Consider the following 21441-nt stretch of genomic DNA (forward strand, 5'->3'; position numbering starts at 1 on the left):
AAGGGGCAAAGCTGGGGGCCGGAGGGGAGATGCTGCGGCTGGGACACGGCGGTGCGAGGGCACGGCCCCGGTCCGGCTCTGCCCCCCCTTCCCGGCCGGGGGTCGGGTCCGCTCCGCTCGGTCCCCGCCCGTCCCCGCGCCCCGACCCCCGCGGCGGGGCGGGGCCGAGGGGGCGTGTCCCCGGCAGGCCCCGCCCCGTGACGCGCCATCTCCCGCGGGCGGCGCGCGGCGGCGGCAGAGCGAGGCAGGTGCCGGCGATGGCGGGTCGCGCCCAGCCCAGCGGCCCCGCGGGCAGCGGCGGCGGCGCCCCGGGGCTCCTCCCGCTGCTCCTGCTGCTCCTCTCCGCCGCCGCCATCATCCCCAGAGGTAGGAAGGACGCGACCCCCCTTCTCCCCGCCGGGGCGCCGCCGCGGACGGGCAGTACCGGGGAGGGGGGTTCGCCCCCGGGGGTCGCGGCGGAGCTCGGGTACCCCCCGGTTAGTGCGGGTCCGCGGCGCGCCCGTGCTCCTGCCCGCCGTCGCCCCGCGCCTCGCCCGGTGCGCCCGGTTGGCCGGTGGTCCCGGGAAGCGCCCCCGGCGGCGGGAGCGGCGGGCGGGCTCAGCCGCGCGTGGCGGGGCGGCGCGGGAGCCGCTGCCCGTTTCCATGGAAGCGGCTTCTCTCGCTGCCCGGGGGCTCATCAGCGGCCTCGCAATTAAAAACTAATTGCTGTGCGCGCCCCCTCTTGTTTCCCCCTTTCCGCCTCCCCCCGATGTTTGCGGCGGCGGGGGGATGCTGCACCCCCGCGGGAGCGGGGAACCTGTTGGAATCCGAGTGGAACTTGCGCGGCGCTTCCCTCTCCCTTTTCCTCCCCTCCCTCTCCTCTCTCTCTCTCTCTCCTTCCTCCCCTCTCTCCCCTCCCTCTCTCGGTGGCCGCGGGGGCTCCGCCGCAGCCGCTCCCACCCCTTTCCCTCTGCGCGCTCGGGGGCGATCGCCCGGCTCGGGCGCTGCGGCTGCAGCGGGCGCTAATTAGGCGAGGCTAACGAGGCCTCCCGAGCATGGCTGGTGGGGTTCCCTCCGGTGCCCCCGGCGCGGCGGGCGAGCCCCCCGCCCAGCCCGGGAGCCGCAGCAGCGACCTGCGCTCGTGTCCGGTCTGAATCTTCCATTCAAACATTCCCCGTTAACGCCAGCTCGCGTTTCCAGCGTGCCCGCGGGGCGGCACAGGGCGGCATGGCCGGAGGGAGTGGGTGCTCTGCCTGGGATGTTTGAGAAGAACAAGAGGCTATTGAGCGATCTGTTGAATCCCGCTCGTAGGAAAGGGGGGACGCAGGGGCCAGCAGCGCGGCGAACAAAGAGCTTTATTCACAGCCTGTGTACATGTCCATGCCTTCCCCCCTCTCTTCCCCGGGCGGCGTTTTTGGTGGGATTGTGGTGGGGGGAGAGAGCCGGTGTCGCTTTCAGCTCGTTCCCCCTCCGTCCGGCTCCGACAGGGACTCCATTGCCCCGAGCCCCGCGCTCCGCATCCCGGAGCGCCCGGTGAGGGGAGCCGGGAGCGATGGGAACGAGCCGCCGCGCCGGCTCTTGGAGCTGCGAGACCGGGAAGCGCTCCGGTCCGGCCCCTCCGTGCCCGGCAGCAGCCGCCCAGGTGTTCCCGCGATCGGTGCGTTGTAGCTCTCAGATGTTTTGTTGCTGTTGGTGCGTTTGGTGCTGCTCGCTGCCGGGTGTATCTCCCGCCGGTGGTGTGACCTGGAGACCCCGGCACCGAGAGAAGCCTGGATTGGAAATAAGAGCCCTCCTGCAGGACGGCTGCCTCCATCCTTTGTTTTGTTGCCTTGCTCTTAAACCCTCACCTTGAATCCTCTGTGTAAGAGCAGTTTTTAACTGGAGGCCAAGTGATCCCCCGGCAGGCTCAGCCTGTCGCCGTTGCCCGGCTAAAGGTTGGAATGCCACGATGTGGGGATCGAGGAGCCGCTGAAGGGAAACAAAAGCAGGGCTGGATGCTGGATCGCAGCGGTTGTGCCTGACCCGTACATCGGGGTGAGAAGCACCGCGCAGCATCAGCCGAGGTTGTGGTGCCGTTTAGGGGAAGATGGCTATTTTGTGGTTGCGGTGCTGTGTTTTGAATCACGGGATAAAATCCCAGACCTCCTGCTTTTAGGCAAAATTTCCTTGTAGTTGAAGACACCCCCCCTCTTTTTTCCCCCCTCCGTTCTCCCCTTTTGCCAAGCTGTGTATTTGTGAGCTCCAGTATTCCGGGGAGGCAGCGTTAGCGTGTGGCAGCGTTGCCGTGGATCTGAGTGCTGCCGTTGTCTCTCCCGCGCCGTTGCCACCCGAGGCACCGCGGTGCGAGCGCCGTGGCACTGCTGTGGTGGCACCCCCGTGATGCGGAGCGAGGGTGAGGGCTCTGCTGCCTCCCTTCACGGGGGTCACTGGAACAGCAGCAGGCGCCGCTGGGACTTGGTTTGAGCTGAGCCGGTAACTCGGGATGAGCCTGTGCGTTTGGCTGGGTCTGTGTGTGTGTCTGTGGCTCCTCTGCTCTCGATGCTTTCCGGTTCATTAAGCTCCGCAGTGCCCTGTGCAGCAGGGCGAGGGCTGAGGAATGAGGGCTGAGGAATGGTCTCTGCTCACGCCGAGGCGGTCGGGCAGCGCCGGGGTGGAACTCGGCGGGTCTGCGGAGCGGTGTCACACGGCACTTTAGGAAGAGCAACTTTCCAGCTGAAGCAGTGGGAGGCATTTGAAGACAGCATCGGCACGGAGCTGCGACCTGGCCATGGCTGTGATGGGCCGGTGAAGGGTGGTGGTGGCTGCAGCCTCCGTGTTTGCTGACATTAAAGCAGCCCCAGAGAAGCCCCCCGTGAAGATAGCGAGTGCTCCCACCGCGGCTGCGCTAAGTCAGGCTCCTTTGTAAACACGGAGTGAGTTTCCAAGGAGCCTTTGTATGCAAGCAAGGCGAGTCTTCTCATCCCTGGCCTTCAGCAACATGCGGTGCGTTCTGCATGCGACGCGAACGCCGGCGGGGAAGGGGCTGGGGAATCGAGCGATCCATCTGGGTTGCAGCTTGGGTTCATTTGTCTTGCGTGTAGGCAGTTGAGCCCAGGTTTATAAGCACGACAATCTGGTTTGAAACCACTGCCAAGGAGGCTCCTCGGGATGGGAAGGCGAGGAGATCGCTCTGCTCCGTGCGCGCTCGGCTCTGAAGAGGGGGCAGCTGTCAGCACCTTTGGCAGGATGGACATCACCGGGATGGATGCTGTTGGGATGGATGCCATCGGGGTGGACACAGCTGGATCCCCTTGGCACAGGCGGCCACTGTTCGTGCACGGAGATGGCTGTGGGGATAAGAGGCTGGAGAAGAGTCACACTCCCCCGGGGACCCCTGGGCCGTACCAGCGGCCGCTCTGCCGATGCTGCGCTGCCGTCGCCTTTGTTTGCCTTGCGCTGTCTGTCCTGGTGTGTAAATAAAGAAGGCTTTGTAAGCAAACAGCTCTGGCTCGGTCGCCCGGGTGCTTGGCGAGCCTTTCCCCAGTCCTGCCAGGACCAGAGGCGTCCGTGGGGCCGTGGCTGTGCCATCGGCCGTGCTCTCTGCCCTATTGCTGCATGGAAAATGGGTCAGCTCGTTAACCCTGCGTCTGCCTGAGGCCACCTGGAATAAAAACTGTGTTCCAGCCTGGATACGCCCTGTATTTAAATGGACCGTCCAAGCACCCCTCAGAATGCGTTTGCTCACAAAAACCAAAGCCATCTTCCTGGTCCTGGCATGTAGGCAGAATTTTCTGGATGTTTCTGCTTAATGCCTGTTTTTCTAGGGATTATTGTCATACTTTGTAAAGGGGTTTTGACAACCTGTTCCTATTCTGGTTTTTGGTATCACCTGGTGGTACTTCTGTTGGGAAAGCAGGGGCTCCCTCTTGTATCCAGACATGGCTCAGGATCTGAGCAGGCTCCAGAGGCTGGGAGCAGAGCGCGGGTGCAAGGCTGCAGCCTTCCCTGGAGCTGGGCCAGGAAGTGAATACTTACACTGAGGTTTAAGAGTGCAAGCAAAGCTGGACACGCAGCCGGTGTCTCTGCTGAGAAATTGGATGCTACGTGTTAAAAAAATAAGTTGTGCTCGTTCCTCCGGGGAAGGCTGTGTGGTGCAAACCCACCGGCGCTAAATAAAGGGACTCTGTGTGGAAACCTGCCACGAAGGAGAGACCCTAGGTGGAATGTTGTAATTAGGAGTGGTATGTACTTGTTGAAGTTCCATAAATCAGCCGCTTCCCCGCGATGTAATTGCAGGCTGCAGCGAGCAGCTGCCGCTGCGGTTCCCGGGGAGCTCCGCCACAAACGCTTTGAAGGTCGCCCGGCGTGGGCTCGGGTGCTTCGGGGCAGCGTGCTGGGGAACGGGGGGGGGTTGGATGTGTGGCAGGCGAGTTTGAAGGGAAATACCACGAGGCTTCAGTCTCGGCTTCGGTAACTGGGACACGAGGAGCTGTCGGCTGGGCGCATGGGGGCTGGCCTGTGCTGCACTGAGACGAGCCGGCGTTTGTGGTTCAGCCACGAGCTGGATTTAGATATCCCAGTTTTTAATTTGTAAGGGCAGGCAGAGCCCCAGCTGCGATAACTGCGGGTGCAGGCGACTCTCTGACGGCCCTGCCCGTGTGTGACCACCACCCATTCGCTTTCTCGAAGCCTTTTTTGCCATAACAACAGTTTTTTCTCCTTCCTGGTGTCCTTGTTACCTGTTGAACCTTTGAGTTTTCTGGCTCTGTTGCACACCAGGCTCTCACCTTGCGCCTTTGCACGACATTGAATTGGGTGCTGAGGAGCCCCCCAAAGCGCTGTGCAGTGCTGGAGGGGGCTCTAAAAACCTGACTTTCAGGCCAGTCTGTTTCACCCACTCCAAATTCTGGTGGGGGGTGCAGATCCCCGAGGAGCAGTGCTGGTTCTCGGAGTTAGTGCTGAGCCTGCACCGCGCTCGCCCGTGGCATGTGGTCGGTGGCTGCTTGTGTTTAAAACACTCGGCTGGGTTGCACCAGGGACGTTTGCTTTGCTGCCCTGGTTATTTCAGACCAATAATGACCATCCGCAGGGTTGGGCCAGCTATTTTTAACCCTGTGGTTTGGTTTTAATTGACTGTGTTCTTCTGTGGTTTGAAAACTCGAGCATTAAAAACACTCTGACCTTACCGAATTCTCAAGGTGAATCAGTAGAAGACTTGATACCCCGTTAAGTTCCAGTCTGAAGGATCAAAGCGATACTTAGGCACATCTCTTTGCTCAGAGATATAAACTTTTGTGGGCAGTAGCTTAACTGGAAAATGTCTTTAGTTTTGCTTTTTTGGGTGTTTTTTTGTCTGTGGAAACACTGACAGCTTCTCGGTGTTTGCTGATAGTCTCATGTGCAGGTGCTGCATCCTGACAGGTCTGTGGTGGCATTGCCTTGGTTTTTCCTTCTGAAGTAGCACTGCCTGTGTTTGTAGGTCCTGCCTGAAACCAGCCTGGTTTCCCCCTTCCCTTTTAATGGCAGTTCCAGTCAGGTACTAATGTTGAAGGGGGAATAGTCTCTTAGCAGGACATGAGGGCCAGCATTTTTTCAAGCCCAGGTGCGTGTTTGGCAGTGGGAAATAGCTGTGTTGGAAACATTCCTCCTCTGCCAGTCCCAGCTGTGAAGTTTGCCCTGAGCAGTTACATTCCTGGCTGGAGCCTTCCGTAGGACGGCGAGGCTGCGGCGCTCGTGTTCCACGTTCTGGAGCTGAGCAGTGGGAGTGGTGGGGGACGGTGATCTCTACTTGCAGAGCAGGGAGATGCCAATGAGCTCTTGGAGCCAAGGCTGCCCATGGGGCTGGCCTAAAATTGTGCCTAGACTTGACGAGCGCTTGGTGTATAAAAGCCTGGGTTCGTGTTACGTCTGGAGTGAACCTCTGTGGTCTCGTGGTGTGCTTTTTTAGCAGTGAGTGCCTGAATCTGATTTATGATCTCCTCCAAGGTCTCCTTCCAGAATGTAAATGTCATTGCATTCCCCAAGCTGTCAGCAGCGCTCTGGAGTTGGTGGTTCTGGGCTGGACTCTCTCAGTGGGGGTCTTCCTTCCCAGAGATGCACTTGGGTGCTAATCCCAAACATGATGGCACTTGGACCTGAGATACCTCAGCATTCAACAGAAACAGACCTTTTTGTTAGAGCAGTAATACTGTTTGTAGATAGAAACTTTCCATGGGCAGAATGAGACCATGTTGGGGCTTGCCAAACTCCAGTGTGGGAGGTCTAGGAGTGCTGATACTGTGGGTGGTGGCCTGATGGGGGTCCTGGGTGTGCCACCTGCCTGTGTGACATCCTGTCTGCGAGGTGGGTGCATCCTGGACCCCTCATTCATTCCTTTCCATTGCTTGGTAATGTATATCCCTTCTCCAAAGTGTGACAGGAAGAAAGAAATATGAAGCAGCAAAGTGACATTCCCTCCCTCCCCTGCTCCCCCTGCAGAGCAATAGAAATACGAGTCTGAGTCTGCAGCGTCAAAAGAGAGATCAGAGTAATCGGATCAAGCATGAGGAACTGCTTGTTGCCGCTTCCCTGTTTTTAAATGAGGCTGCCTGGCAGCTTCCCTGGCAGAGCACTTTCAACGTTAGTCATGTTCAGCTTTGGAGCTGGGGTTGCAGCAAAGTAGGGCTCTGTGAGAATTGGGCCGGAAAGGAAACTTTCCATGTAGCCTCTGGGCTAACACACAGAAATAAAGGCACCTCGTGCCCCTCAGCCCTGGTTTTGTAGCCGTGCAGAGGCACATCCATCCCTAATTCTTCAGAGAGAGCTCTCACTTCATGCATTTAGCACAGTGTTGCTGCTCTGGGATGTGCTCCGTGACACTGATACTTCCTTGACCTTGGGAAAGCACAGTGACTTTCTCCAGAGCCATTCCCACCCCGTTGCCCTGGTGTGGTATGGGATAACTGGGCAACAGCTGCCCTTTGTCTACTGGGACGTGTTGAAATGGCGTAGCTGGGTCAAACTGGGAGGAGGGCTGCTGGCTCAGCTGCAGAGGCTTCTCTTCCCACAGTGCCTCCGTGCTGGCTGGAGCCATGTGGACATCCATCCATGTGGACATCCATCCACCCTGGTCCCTAGTGCTGGCAGTGCTCCACACCGTCCGGACGGTCACCGGCACCGCGGTGGAGCTGCAGTGCCTGTGGTTACACAGTGGTGTTTGCACAGGCTCTCATTCCTCATGGATCAGCTCTGTGCTCTGAGGTTTGTGGAAGAGCAGCCGGGAGTGGTTTCTCTGCTTTCCTAGAGCAGAAAGGGATGCTGCTCTTCTGGCTGGACACGGCAGATCAGATGGGTGACTTTCAGGAGCACTGTTCCAAAAATGCTGGTTGGGTCTTGTACAACACCTGTTCAAGTGAGGGGGTTGTTACACCCCAGATCGTCCCTTAACACCTCAGATCATCCACAGTGAGGTTGATGTTGGATAAACCCAAGTTGCTCTGAGCGTAGGGGACAAACACAGAGACCTCATATCACTCTGTGGAGTTTGGTTGTGAGGTTGTTCAGCTAATTCTAATTAGTTTCACAGTAGTGAGGACCTGAAATATCTGCATTTAGAGAGCTGTTGCTGTAGCTTGGTTTGTTTTGGATTTTCATTCTTAGCTATTTTGCTTGAAAATAGGGTTTGAACTCTTGGTGCTCCCGTTGTCCCTTTGATGTCTTCATTCACATTAGTTAACATAGACATAGGTCATGGTCGTAGAAACTTGGTAGAAGCAGGAAAGCTCCTTAGGGTTACCCCTTCTGCTTTTCCCAGTCTGTGTGGAATTAGATGCTGTTCCCAGCTGCCTGGAGGACAGGCCCTGCTCACGGGCTCTGTTCAGCTGCGTTGGTTTGGGTGTCAGCAGCTCTTTAAAAGCCTTCATGCCGTGATGTGTCCCTGCCTTGCTCGGGGAATGCTGCTGGATGACGGGGCTGAGATCCCGAGCGATGCCGTCTCCGTTATCGTCTCCCGATGACAGCCTGACTGGGCTCGTGGCGTTGGGGGAAGCTGCTTGACAGCCATCAAAGCTGGGAATGCTTGTCATCATCGGGCATCAGCTTTGTCAGGTGGAGCTTCTGGGGGCCGGTTGGTTCGTTAGGACTCCTCGGGGTGAGCCAGCTTTTCCAGGATGGGCGCAGCAGGAACCAGCAAAGCGAAACCCCTGCTTGCTGTGGGAAGGGCTGTCACGGTGTTGGCTTGACAGCAGCTCTGGGTCTCCAGGCAGATTAATTTCTTTGCCAGCCTTGTTTTTGCCCTGCTGCGCAGAGTCTGGAGAAACAACGTGCAGTTTCCTGGGGTGTGCCAGGATTATTCCTGTTCTGGAGGGCAAGGGGTAGCACAGATCCCTGCCCGGAGCAGGGTGGGGTGTCAGGCATTGTGCCTCCCTTGTCCCGTGTAGATGCTCATGGTGACTCGTGCTGGGGCTGAGGCAGGACCCAGGTAACCTGCTCCTGCTTCTTGTTCATTGTCACTGTTGGAGTGTGGGTGCAGGGAAGTTTCTTCTTGGTGTAGAAAAATTGAGTGTGATTTCTCCTTTGACACTTTTCACTTCTGACCTTCATTTACTGTGATTTTATGGACTGCTCGGAGTGTCATTAAGACTCTGTGTCCGTAGGGTCACGACACACAGTGGCTTTTCCTGCTGTGTCACTGTTAGGGACTGGTTTTCCTCAGCTCCTGACCTGTGGGTAGCTCCAAGGAGATGTTACTCATCCCCGAGGAGGCAGAACCACTGAAGGCGACTCCCACGCTGAGGCTCCTGAGCTCTGTCCGCACGAACAGCTTCTGCTTCGATTTAAAGGTCTTACACTTTAATCATTCCATAGAATTTTTAACAGGATGTACACATTTAATCAACTCCCCGAATCCATAACTGCCAGGTATTGCTTCCTCAGCACGAGGAGCAGTCATGTCTCTCCTCAGTAAGAGTGGAGATTAAAGCGGGATAGACGGGAGATTAACACGGCTCCCTTCGGACACCAGAGAGAGGGGGAGAAACTCCGAGATGAGGAATGAGGAAAATACTCGGAGGCAAATCATTTATTGCTCTGTAGGAATCCAAGGAGCCTTGTAAACAGAGGGTTTATGGCAAACCCAGTGATGTAGCTCTTAAATCACTCTGGGAGAATTTCAGATGCACAGTTAGAGGATGGCTCGTTCCTCCAGGCTCTCCTTGGTAAATTGGATCCAAAATTTCCAAGTATGTTAACACAACATGGTGCGTGTGGAATGCAGCTTGGGAAGGCATGTGTGGTATGTTGGATCCAGCTGTCTGGTTTGGGATGCTCTTTCTATTTTGTGTGAGGTGGGGTGGGTCTATTGATCTCGTTCCTGTTTGGGAAGGGGGAGGAGGTTGTTTTTAGCAAGAGTCCCGTTAAATGTGATTTTAGTGTTTCCTACAGAAGGCTCTTTTACAGTTCCTACAAGAATAAGTATCTTGTGGATAACCTGTTGTATTCACACTGTTTCCTCCTCTCCTTCCCCCCATGCCCTGCATCCTCCAAAATCTGACTTCTTTGGATTTATGGACGAGGCAGGATAAGGGAATAAAAATAGTTCTCCATGGGAGAATGGTGGTCTGTGGGGGTGTATAAATCCCATCTGAAAGTAGGGGGTGGATGAAATGATTCTGCAGTAAATAAATTAGGATTAGTAAACTATTTTCAGCCTGGTCATCTGCCTCTTCCCAGGGAGAGCCCAGCAGAGTGGTCAATCCAGTGGGTGAAGGGATTCTCAGGGATGAAGGGATTTTGTGGCAGAATTAATGGGGATGTTGGTGGGTGTGCACAGACAGGATGTTGGAGGAAAAGTGGGATCATTCCCTGCTTCTGGATTTCACTGCCCAAAAAACAAACCTTGCACTGCAAGCTGTTCCTGGATCCTCTGGGAAACCTTTGGAAATGCAGCTCCTTGTTGCTTTACATAAAATGTGTTTGTACTGGTTGAGGACTCTGGTGTCCATTAAAGACAAAATCTGTGTGAGAGTTTTAATAACTTGGTATTTTTGTTGTGCCAAAAAATCCAATTACGTATGGAATCACTTTTCTTTCATAAAGGTCTGGGAAAGCGTTTGCCTAAACTGCTTTAGAAGCTGCGTTTGAGTGAACCAGCTGAAGAGTCATTTTTGTGGGTTTAATGAGCGTAATAAAAACGGTCCATCTTGAAGGGGGGAGAAAAGCCTCTCTGAAACTGGGGTATTTTCATTTTAAATCGGTTTCTAGGACTTATAAAGAATTCAAAGGCAGATGGAGAGGGAAGAGCTCTGAGTAGGTATTGAAGCAGCTTGTTTCTGTTTTTCGGGGAAATATTAGGGATCCTGTATATTAAATATTTACGAAATAGACACGAAATACGCGAATATGTACAGAAAATATACAAAGCCAACACAAGAAGCTGTTGTGAATGACTGAGGGCTGCTGTGGCTGTCCCAGGCAGGGTGGCCCTGGGTGCTCCCCTCGCTCTGCTGTCGGGCCCTCGGTGCTGTCGGTGATCCTGGAGTGCCTTCGGTGCTTGTTTCCCACCCCACGGGGTTCTGTTTGTCTGGTCTCCTCTCAGAGTGGTTTTTTGCTGCCTTCATTTGTCCGGATTATCAGCATGCAGGGGAGAGCTGCCTGGTATTTACATGATTTAGTTGTAAATATGGTAAGTGTTGATAGATATTGTTGTCATAAGTGCTTACAGCTCCTGGACTGATTACTGAATTTCTTATGTGGAAATCTGTACAAGCTCGGCATGCGAGCAGCTTCCCAGGGGAAGTGCGAGGAAGGAGCTTGTGGTTTCCGTGTGCAGATCAGAGCCCAGATGTGGCTGCAGTGGGTGATTTTATGGGGGAAGTCTTGTCGGGCTTGCCTGGCAATAACTGGGGTTCCAAGGCTGTGACGAAGGAAAATAAAAGGCTCTTGTTCCCTGTTTTTTGTGGGAACAGATGCTGTTCTGTGGAATAACTATTAGGGGATGATATGCGTAGGGAACATCTGAAGGGTTGTACACCAGGGACTCGGGCTGAGGGATGTTCATCTCTGCTACTGGGCTGAAGGAACAAATGTGTTATTTGTTGGTAGTTTTGTTTTTAATTGACTAATAGGCTCTGCTTGAACCACCCTTGTTTAACACTCTTACTTCCAGAATGTTTTACATCCCGGCTCAGATCCCTGAATTTGCAAACGAGTGTTCCTGGGAAACGTCTCTCTGAACACAAAAAACCCTGGATTTGGCAGAATCCTTTCCAGGGCTGCAGATTGTGGAGGGCTCTGTGACCTCGAGACACACCGTCACATTGCTGAAAATCTTGTGCCTTTGCCACGGAAAGGGAAGTTTGCAGGGGGCTGATTTGGGGTTCTGAGGTGGGAATGGTTATCAGGATAAAAACAGATGGGAGGAGAGGATGGTTGTGGAGTGAGTGGAGGGGATTGTGGATGTGATGTTCAGCTCGATGCTGAATTTAGGGCAGAGATAAAAAGCCTCTCCCCCCCCCCCCCATGTACTTCTCTGTGCAGTGCAACACTTAACCCCTCGCAGCGCTCGCTGGGCTCAGGCTGGGGAAGGAGTCCTGGGAGCTGCATCCCAGATCCCGGGGGCTGCATCCCAGATCCCGGGGGCTGCATCCCAGATCCCGGGGGCTGCATCCCAGATCCCGGGGGCTGCATCCCAGATCCCGGGGGCTGCATCCCAGATCCCGGGGGCTGCATCCCAGATCCCGGGAGCTGCATCCCAGATCCAGCGGCGTCGGTGCCGTACGTGCAAAGTGAGAGGCAGCACTTCGTGCCCACCTCTCCCTGGATGTGTTTCTGGGTTTAGAGCTGCTTCCTCGGGACTACAGGCAAGTTGGAAGGAGTATCTGTTCCCTCCCAGGCAAAACCTGTCCCTTTGGAGGGAGCTGGGGCGGCGTGCCTGGATTCACAGCGTGGTTTGGCAGTTTGTTTGCCTGTCAGCCCCTTGATTTGGGACTGTTTTGCCTTAAGGGGGGAAAATCCCCCAAAACCCCTTCGCTGGTGGGGTCAGGAGAGAAGGGAGAAGAGGAGCCCCAAGTACTTAGTATGGGCAGTGTGAGCTTTGTGGAGTCACACATCCAGATGGATTACATGAGGAACTTGACATCTTGTTTAAAAACAAATCATTCATTATGTAGCAGTGAATAATCAAGCATTACAGTTTCATCTCTGGAGGTTCCTTTTTTTGGTTGGAATTTTGATAGTTCAGTAATTAAAAGCTGAAAGCTATTACACTGTCTACATGTTGATCAATTGGTAATTAAAAAGTTGATGATAGATACGGTATTTCATGGGACTGGTTGGTTACGGTCAGATTTCCTTCGTGTGTTTGGAAAATTGTCATTTAACTTTGCACTTAAGCATTTTTCAATATTCATGGGCTGTTTTACTTGATTTTTATAAATGCCTTTAAATGATCGCAATTTGCATATGGTAATTTGGAATCAGAGAATCGTTTAGGTTGGAAAAGCCCTCTTAGATCATTGAGTCAAACCCTTAACCCTGCACTGCCAAGGCCACCACACTAACCATGTCCCCAGGGGCCACATCCACGTGGCTTTTAAATCCCTCCAGGAATGGTGACTCCAACACTGCCCTGGGCAGCTGTGCCAGGGCTGGACAGCCCTTCCAGGGAAGGAATTTTCCCAAAATCCAACCTAAACCTCCCCTGGTGCAGGGGGGAAGCCTGTAGGTCTGCTGAGCCCCTCTCAGCTGAGAGGGTTGGAGATAAGTTTGATAACACAATCAGGGATAAAGCAGTCCAAAATGAAGGAAAACCGAGTTGGTAATGGCCTCTGTGATGGAAGATTCATTGCTTCAGGAGTCTAATCTGAGACCAAAATGAAGCCCAAACCTGACACTCTTCAGAGCATAATGCAAGATTTACTGCTCTGCCACGCTCCAGAGATTAAAAAAAAAAAAAAAGCCAGCCACCCTCCAAACGACCCTTCCTGTGCCTGCAAAACTTAGGGAAAAACAAGGGGGTTTGCTTCTTTTGAGTAGGAAAAAAACCAGACAAAAAGCTTTTGCCCTGTTTTTGCCAAGGCATGCAGAGTCCTCTTCCTAACATATGCCCCCACTGGGAGCTGATGAGGTGGGATGATCTGGGGGTGGCTCTGGCAGTGGAGGAATGTGGTGGTGTGGCAGGGAGTGATCCTCTCCCTCCCGAGGCCACGGACTGTCCCAGTGCTGGGTGAGCTCACCTGAGGCTGCTCCTGGGTGTTTGCTGGGTTAGGAATCCTTCTAGAGCAGTCCCTGGCTGGGCTGGCACCGTGCCCCACCTGAGCTGCAGCCCTGGCACCGATCACCGGGCTTGGCTTGCACGTGGAGAGCTGTTTGAGATCCCTGCCAGCCTGATCTAGTGGAAAACACCTTCCCATCACTGAGTCTGTCAGTCCCCAACAAGCCTGGAAAGGCGAGGAGGATCGTCCCTGACTGCAGACTGAGAAGGTGCCGGGTTGGGTTGGGTTGGGTGAGGTGAGGTGAGGTGAGGTTAGGTGAGCACCTCACGGTGCTGTGTCCTTGGTGCTGGACTGGTCTGAGGAGCCAGAAGGTGAAATCCCAGACAGACACTGGATTCTTTTAACAGGTGAACCCCTTCCCAGCCCTCAGCCCTGACCCCCAGGCTGTCCTTCTGAACTCCATGATGGAGTGGTCTCCAAGTGGTTTCAATACCTGAATTGGCTTTACCCACTCCGTGGGGACACAGACAGTGTTGGAAGGGACCGATTCTGCTGGAGATGAAGACAGAATACCAGTGCCTCACACTTCCACAGTCAAAGCCCTCGGTTTAAAAACCACTCTGTCCTGAGACACTTGTTGCTTTGTGACAGCTGGTTCCAGTAATTTGTTTTTATAGGGCAGTTTGTAGTAAATGAATGACACGTTGAATATTTTAGTGAGATTTTAGATTATCTAAAGAATGTTTTCCGGTTTACTAATTGGTAGATAATGCTGAATACATTGATGCTGACATGAGCAAATGGATGTAAAATGATTTTGAAGCGAGCCTCATTAGAAGATGCTCTAATTCAGTCAACAGGAGATGTCAGCTAACGTGGCCGCGCTCGGACCCGGCTGCGGCAGCGCTGGTGTTACAGGGCTGGTTCCTTACGGGCTGGTTCATTGGGGCTGCTCGTGGCTCTTGGTAGGTCTTGTTACTGTCCTGATGACAGATTCTGTGAGCTGCCTTCATTAGAAGGAAGGAAGTGAGTAATTAGTGATCTTGCAGAGCTCCTTTTGTCCTCTGAGGTGTCCTCAGCCAGGCAAGGGTTGACTCTTTGAATCAGCCTTTTTCTGAACAATACCAAAGAGAAGTAAACCCAGGGCAGCTGTGGGTGGCTGAAGGTGTGTTCCAGGTGGGGAGGGTGCCCAGGTGAGTTTCTGGAGGCAGGCAGTGTGTTCAGCAGGTTCTCTAAAGGCCTGTTTTACATGGTGTTACATGAGCAGAGTGTGTGGAGATGTGCAGGGCCTTCGATGGCCCTCAGAGTCACTTCTGATGAGCAGTGACAGTCCAAAAGCACCTTGCTTTAACCCCAAGAAGGGGCGTGTGTTTTGTTGTCTCCTCAGGTTTGTAATAAATCCCTGCAGTGCCTGGCACTTCAGGTCCTGTTTGTTGTACAGAGCAGGAGATTTTTCACTCACCCAGATTAAGATCTGCCTTTTTCTGGGTCTTCCATCAATAAAATTAACTTTTCCCTTTCTCTGTGCATCGATGAAGGATGTTGCTTTGCTGTCTTCCAAGCAGTGACTGAAGTTTTGAATTCATAAAGCTGGATTTACTTAAATCTCTTGTTTTCATTTCCTCAAGGCAAGGGGGGCAGTTGGTGCCTGTGCAGCTCTGGCCCAGTGTTAACCCTTTCTCTTTCAGGGGGAAAGAGTTTTGTTTTGCAGGAGAGATCCTGCAGAAGGTTTACCAAAGGTGGTAATCATTTGGGGAAAAATCTACCTCGGCTCTGGTGTATTTGGAAATTCTCAGGAATTCAGGGATTCCTGTCAGGTGATTCATTCTCAAAATGCAGCAGAGTACAGTGGGCATCGAGGCTGGGGGAGCCCTAAGAACACCTGGCAAAATACCCAACCAACCAAAAGATACTTCTTGCATTTTGTAAGTGGAAACAGAGCAATTTGGGGTTAACTTCTCTGGGAGTAAGTCCTCAATTTCCTGAGGCTGATTTCTGCAGGAATAGGGTGGATAAAAGCTGCTGCAGGAAGAAAATGAGGGAGAGGAATCCTTCACCACAGGTGAGGGGCGATCAGGAAGAGCTATTTTAGAGGGGGAGCAAACCTCAAAACCTCCCAGGCAGTCAGGTTTCAGCTTTCCCCTGTTGTCATGGGCTTGCCAGTGGCCTGAGCTATATTGTATTTTCATTAATTAATCCAAACTAAGGTTATCCATTTTGTGCACAATCCCTTCTGTAGGCTGCGTGCAGCCATAGTTGGGGGGTGCCAAATGTGTTACGTTACCTGGGATATTTGGGGATATTTTTATTCTAGTCAAAGTAATCTGCAAGATCTGATATGAAGAGACACAAAAGGTTAGTTGAAAGCAGACAAGAAGTGAGTCATTGACTTGAGGAGGAACTGCATTGTGCAAGCCGTAATGCTCCTTCCTATTCATTACTGCAATTATAATTATGGAACCCAAAGTATTTAATTGGCCTCCCAGACTCTTCACACTGAATAGATTGCATTGTTACCATTTAAAAAAAAAATATCCTCTTATGCATTGCAAATACATGTGCGTGTTGCTCTCCGGTTCTCAAGAGGTTTCTTTGTTTATGTGATGAGCGATTAACTGAATTAGGGATCTTTGCTGTGTTGTATCAAACTAAAATACAACGGGAAGGAGAATTCTTCCCAGATATCAGGTGGTACTAGAAGGTTTAAAAATATAACTTCGTGCATTAAAAACACCAAAACCCAGCGTAATCAGGGTTGTTAAAAGTTTTCGGAAGTGTGAAAGTCTGGAGGACGGAGTTGGCACTTGGAGCTGGGTCGCCCTTGCTCTGGTCTGATGGGTGTGGGCATGTGCCCACCGGTCCAGAATGATCCTGCTCTGGTTCATCCAGGGAGAGCTGGCTCAGATCGGCTTGTTTTATGTGACTTCTTTTACTGCGTGTGGAACAAACAGACACGTTTAATTACAAAGCAGTAATTCCATCCTCAGGGCTCTCGTGAGCCTCCAAATGCAGGGAAGGCCTGTTTGTTCTCCATTAACAGCAGAAAGGTGCGGAAAGGTTTGTTTTTCCGCCCTCGTTCTGGCCTCCCTCGTGCCTCTCAGGCAGCGTTTATTGTCCTTTCCCGATGTTTTAATGTTTCCACAAATGGAGGGACAGTGGGTTTGGATGTACCCAGGTCGTAAGTTGCCGTCCAAACGGCTCTTTAATGGAGCGTTGGCCGGAATTGCCGGCTCCTCTCGCCGGCTGAGCCTCGCTCGGGGCCGGGGGGGGCTGAGGGCGTCACGCACAAGGATGCTCTGTGTGTGTAACACTTGGCAGGAGGACTCGAAATTGGATTACAGGCTCCTATTCCAGCAAGCAAACGTCCACGGTGTTTTTTATAGCTTATCTCCATTCATCTCTGTTTGCAGGCTCTGCTTGCCAAGCGTTAATGTAAACACTCTATTTTGAGACGTCGGTCCATTTGCCTTCTGGAAATCCTTCTTTTATAAGGTGGTAGTAAACTCTGTACATAAAACCACAGCAGCTCTGTGGTCATAACTGCGCTGATGGCACGTGGCTGGTGGCACTGGCCACCTTACCCAGGGTCCTCGGGGTTAAAATGGAGCCCTTTGGAAACAGGAGCAGCCAGGGCAGGGGGATAGATCTGTGTATATATGTGGGTGTGTATATATATGATTTTCCCTCTCCCCGGTGAGGCTGGAGATCTCTGAGAGTTGAATTTGGAAGAATTAAGTTAGCTTTCAACTTATTGGACTTGCTTCCAATAGTCTCCTAGAAGAAATTTTCTAGAGCTGATGCTCGGTGTGAAATGGATGATAGTTCAAACTCCTCAGGGGTTTTAGGGAATTATTTTACTGTATGTTGGTTTGGCTGAAAAAAATCTTATATAGAAATATCACCTGAAACAAACTGAAAAGAGAAAATGAGCAAATCATTTCATGTGTCCAGCCAAGCAGTTGAGTATTCTGGTGGTGTAGTACATTGCACAATATTTTGGAAGAAACTGTAAATTCTGGGAAATATGGCCTGGAAAATGTGTGAAGAATCCCAGCATTCTGTGAATGTGCAATCTGTGCAGTTCTCTGAGGGAACTGGGTGTCAAGTACTTAAAAATATTTAGTGGTTCAGAGTCTTCTCGTGTTTATTTTGGGCTGCTTTGTGACTGGAAAGCAGCGTAAGGATGGAGCACACTGCCTTTCCTCCTCTGAGAGCACCGACAGAAGTGAATGAGGAGATGAAGGCGGAACTTCCCAGTGGAGAGCTGTTTGTGTGGGAATGAAATGAAAATGTGGCTTCTGAGTGTCAGGAAATCTGTAAATAAAACCTGTTTTTCTTCCTTTCTCTGTGCTCCAGTTTCCTGAAGACTGGTTTACATATTAAACCGTGTTAAACCGTCTTCCTTTGTGGAAGGTCTTACTTAGTGCTGGGCTGAACTGATGGGGGTGAAAGGATAACAGGGCTGGCCTTGTGTCAGTCTCTGGGAATTGATTTGGCTTCTATTTTCTGGCATTACCATGAGGTCAGGGAAGGAAAGTACAGGAGAAACTTCCTACATCCCACATGGTAGGGGAACACTGATTAAACAGGGCACCTTTTCACTGCCACCTTCTTGGCAGCGCTTCCTGAGATAAGGCTTTAAGGTTGTTACTGATGTTGGTGTAACAGTGGTGCCTGGAGGAGCTTGTTTTGGTTTAAGAATGTAATTTTCCTGTGTTGACTGCAAGAAAAGAGGGATGAGAGGAAGGACATCCCTGAAAGTGTTCAAGGAAAGGCTGGACAGGGCTTGGAACAACCTGGTCTAGTGGAAGGTGTTCTTACCCATAGCAGGGGGTTGGAACAAGATGAACTTTAAGGTCCCTTCCAAACCAAACCATTCCTCATTCTGTGACACAGGAAAACCGTGGAATGACATCAAATTTGAGACCCTGTTGTGGTGCCTTCTGCAAAGGCTCGTGGTCAGACATGTTCAAGTAATGTTAGGAGTGAACAGCAAAACACAGAGCTCAGTCACACTTGGTTTAACAAGCAGAGTTTTACCAGTATATAGTGGTTTATTGCTGTGTTTGAATTGCAGTGCAGGCACTGGTTCTGCAGTGCCCCTTCGTTCTCCATCAGGAGGGACCTCGGGATCGGGTGTGCTCCTGTGAGCAGTGTGTGGGATCAGCTTCCTGGTGACAAATGGCAACTGTCGCTTAATTTTTATCCCCAATTATGTAGCTCCAGGACCCATTTTTCAGGTGGAATGTTGGAGCCATTAAAAAGAAATAAGTAAACCATACTGTATTCCATCATTTTTGGCAGCTACCCAGTGGTCTGTAGCCTTAATATATGTGCATTTCTATGCAGGTATTTTTCATAAGGCTCCTGCCTTGGACTGTTTGATGCTTCGCTTGTTGACTTCACTCAGGGCAGATCCGAGTGTTCAGTAAATCCTGGGCCTGGCATGTGGAGCAATCTCTGGCTCTGTGTGGAGCAGTCCCTGGCTCCGTGTGGAGCAGTCCCTGGCTCCGTGTGGAGCAATCTCTGGCTCTGTGTGGAGCGGTCCCCGGCTCTGTGTGAGTTTGCAGCTGAGGTGGCAGTGGACATGTTTTGATGCTTTCAGCTGCAATGTTTGTAGCCTCAAGTAAGGCAAACTCTGAACTGTAAACGTTGAAGGGAAGTGACATTGTGTTGCTCTTCTTGCTTTCCTCACTGGGTTAGGGCTGGCTGGGCTGGTTCGTGCTGCTCCCGTTGGCAGTGCAGGGGTTGCTGCGCTGCCTCCTCGGGAGCATTAATGCACCGTCCCCAGGCTCAGGCATTAACAAGCCTTGCCAGTTGCTGCTGGTATTTTCCTGCTGAAGTGATGAGGATCACAGCCTTGGGTTGCTGGAACATTCAAGTGAGTGATGGGTCCAAAGCGTTCTTGCCCGTCATGGGGGACAGGGTTCCTGCACCACGTGAGGATGTAGGATTTCCGAGCTGTTGGCTTCATTTCCAGTGAAAAGCGGTGCAGTGAGTCGTGGATGATTTGACATTTGTAGAGGTCGTTTGAGGGGAGCTGGGTTACCTTGGGAGACTTGACAGAGCCTGTTCTTGGCCTGGGCTTCGCTTTGGGCGACGATGAAGGGTTTGGTGAGAGGCCCTTTGGCTTCGCTGGGAATCTTCCCTTGTGCTTTATCCGTGTTTCTTTATGACCTTCCTAAGCTGGGTGAACAGCTTGCAAGTTACCCTGTTTCTGTAGCAGATTGATAGGAGAATGTGCACCTAAAGACACCTGAACCTGAAAGGTGCTTATTGCTGCCTGCTGGGCTTGCAGGGCACGTGCCCTTTCTTACTGCTCTTGACATGGTGAAGATGCTCCACTTGGTGAAGGTGGTTCCTCCAGAGGAAAGAGACTGGGATGTGTTTGGTTTCCAGAGGGGATTTTATGACAAATTCGTCAAATTTGACCCCTCGAAAAAAGGCAGAAAAAGATTATCAAAACACTTGCAAGATTAATGTCAGCTATAAACTTGCTTTCAAAACTGGGCGAGCTTTTAAGGCAGCATTTTGGGAACAAAGTACACCTCTGCCTTTTAAAAAACCCATCTGAAGAAATCAAATTCTTCCTGGTGTAAGCGCCCAAGATCATGGAAAGGGAGCTGAAAGAGATTATCTTTATTTCTGAGATAGGATCAGAGCTATTAGATAATTTCTAATTTAGTTTTGAAAATCCTCTATTTGCAGGGGACACAGTACCGTTCCTTGGCAGCTTTTGCACGTGCTTATCTGTGCTGGCAGTTTTTGTATTTCTGAGTTTTCTGACTATTAGGTTTAAATGTTCCTTGCTGTAAAATTGCTCAATGGGATTTCAGCAGGTGTGTGCAGATTGCTGGGGCCAGGGCAGAGCTCGCCAGCTGTGGAGCGGCTTCCCGGCTCCAGCCTGAGCCAGGGCAGGAAAGGAATCCAGCAAACCCTGTTCAAGATAATGTGATTTGCTGCAAAAGTCTGTATTTTTAGGATGTTTACTACAGAGGTCTGAAATTACGTGGACAATTTGGTGCCCTTGACAAGAGAAAATGTATCTCCGGTGAAATTTCCTACTAAAAGCAATCTTTTAATGGACCTTTTCCCTCCGAGCTGGGTGTTGTGATGGCACTGGCAGTGCTGTAAATCCAGGTGCTCATTGCTCTGGGACCGCAGAGTCCTCGGGGTGGGGGTTCCTGCTCTCTGGGTAAGTGGTTCTGGCTCTGCCCACCCAGTGGGTTCTGTTGTTTCCTTAGAGCACAACCCGTGGCTTCCAGCTCCAGTTTAGGGCTCCAGGAGTATCCCAAGCCTTACACTTCTGATCTGGGTCAGCTCTGCCAGACCTGGGGGGGCTGTATGGATCCTGTACTAGCTAAACAGGACCTAGGAAGGCTGTATGGATCTTCTGCTGCCCACCAAGACTTGGGGAGGCTCTGTGGATTCTCTGCTGCCCAGATAACGGGGTGTGTGTTGGCCAGGGGCTCCTGGGGCTCTGCAGGGCTGGCAGGGTGAGCTGTGCAGTGTCCCTGTCCCCAGCACACCTGGACTGTGCTTTCCCTGCCCCATCTGGCCCCGCTGGAGGCTCCCAGTGGATCAATAACCATTTCATCCTGGGCCAGGTGTCAGAGCACAGAAATGTGCTTTCAGATCCCAGGGACTTGCTGGGACGGCTCGTGTGCTCAGGAACATTTCCTTGGCAATCCAAGGCATTAATGCTGGTTTTGTTGACCCACCTGTTCAGGGGGAGGTTTTTAATTACCTTTTTGGTGGCCGGCCAGCAGGATAATGCCTGTACATGTTCCTTCTCCTCTGTTTGGTTCCCCCAGCTTGAACACAAAGCGAGCATTAAATTGCCTTTTCAGAAGTGTGGCAGCCTTTGGAAGGGGTGCCTGCTTTCCCCTATCTGAGTTGTATCTCGCACCCTGGGGTGCCAGGAAGTTGAATTTCAAGGGAAAAAGCTCAGCAAAGGCTTCAAGAGCAGCTGTCAGGCAGGATGCTGCAGCATTGCTCAGACATTTTCCTGTTGGAGGGGGGCTTGGGAAAGGTGCTGCTTGGGCAGCTGACTGGGGGAAGGAAGGAACAGCAGTGCCTGCTGGCGTGTTTGGACAGACTCCTGATTGAAAATCTGGGAAGTGTGGAGTCCTGAGGTGTGTTTATTCCTGTGTGGATCATCAGCCTGTGCAGAGCCCTGTCTGGGTGGGGGAGTGGTGCTGCTCAGGGGCTTTACAGATCCCTACTGACAGCAGCAGAGGACTGTGTGCTCTGGACAGGCCCTGGGAGCTCTGCCTGAACTCTGCTTTACATC

General features: G+C 52.2%; 1 protein-coding gene across 10 annotated transcripts in view; it reads left to right on the top strand.

The window, feature by feature from the left end:
* The first annotated feature begins 227 nt into the window (after positions 1-227).
* The window catches only part of CADM1 (cell adhesion molecule 1), a 136998-nt gene continuing 115784 nt past the window's right edge, over positions 228-21441 (top strand). For all 10 annotated transcript variants that reach the window (XM_064634770.1, XM_064634772.1, XM_064634774.1 and 7 more), the window contains exon 1: positions 228-366. In XM_064634770.1, the coding sequence (XP_064490840.1) occupies positions 258-366 (109 nt within the window). In that variant the 5' untranslated portion in view covers positions 228-257. The remainder of the gene's footprint in view (positions 367-21441) is intronic.

The sequence above is a fragment of the Pseudopipra pipra genome, chromosome 23 (assembly GCF_036250125.1).
Source record: "Pseudopipra pipra isolate bDixPip1 chromosome 23, bDixPip1.hap1, whole genome shotgun sequence".
Lineage (NCBI taxonomy): Eukaryota > Metazoa > Chordata > Aves > Passeriformes > Pipridae > Pseudopipra > Pseudopipra pipra.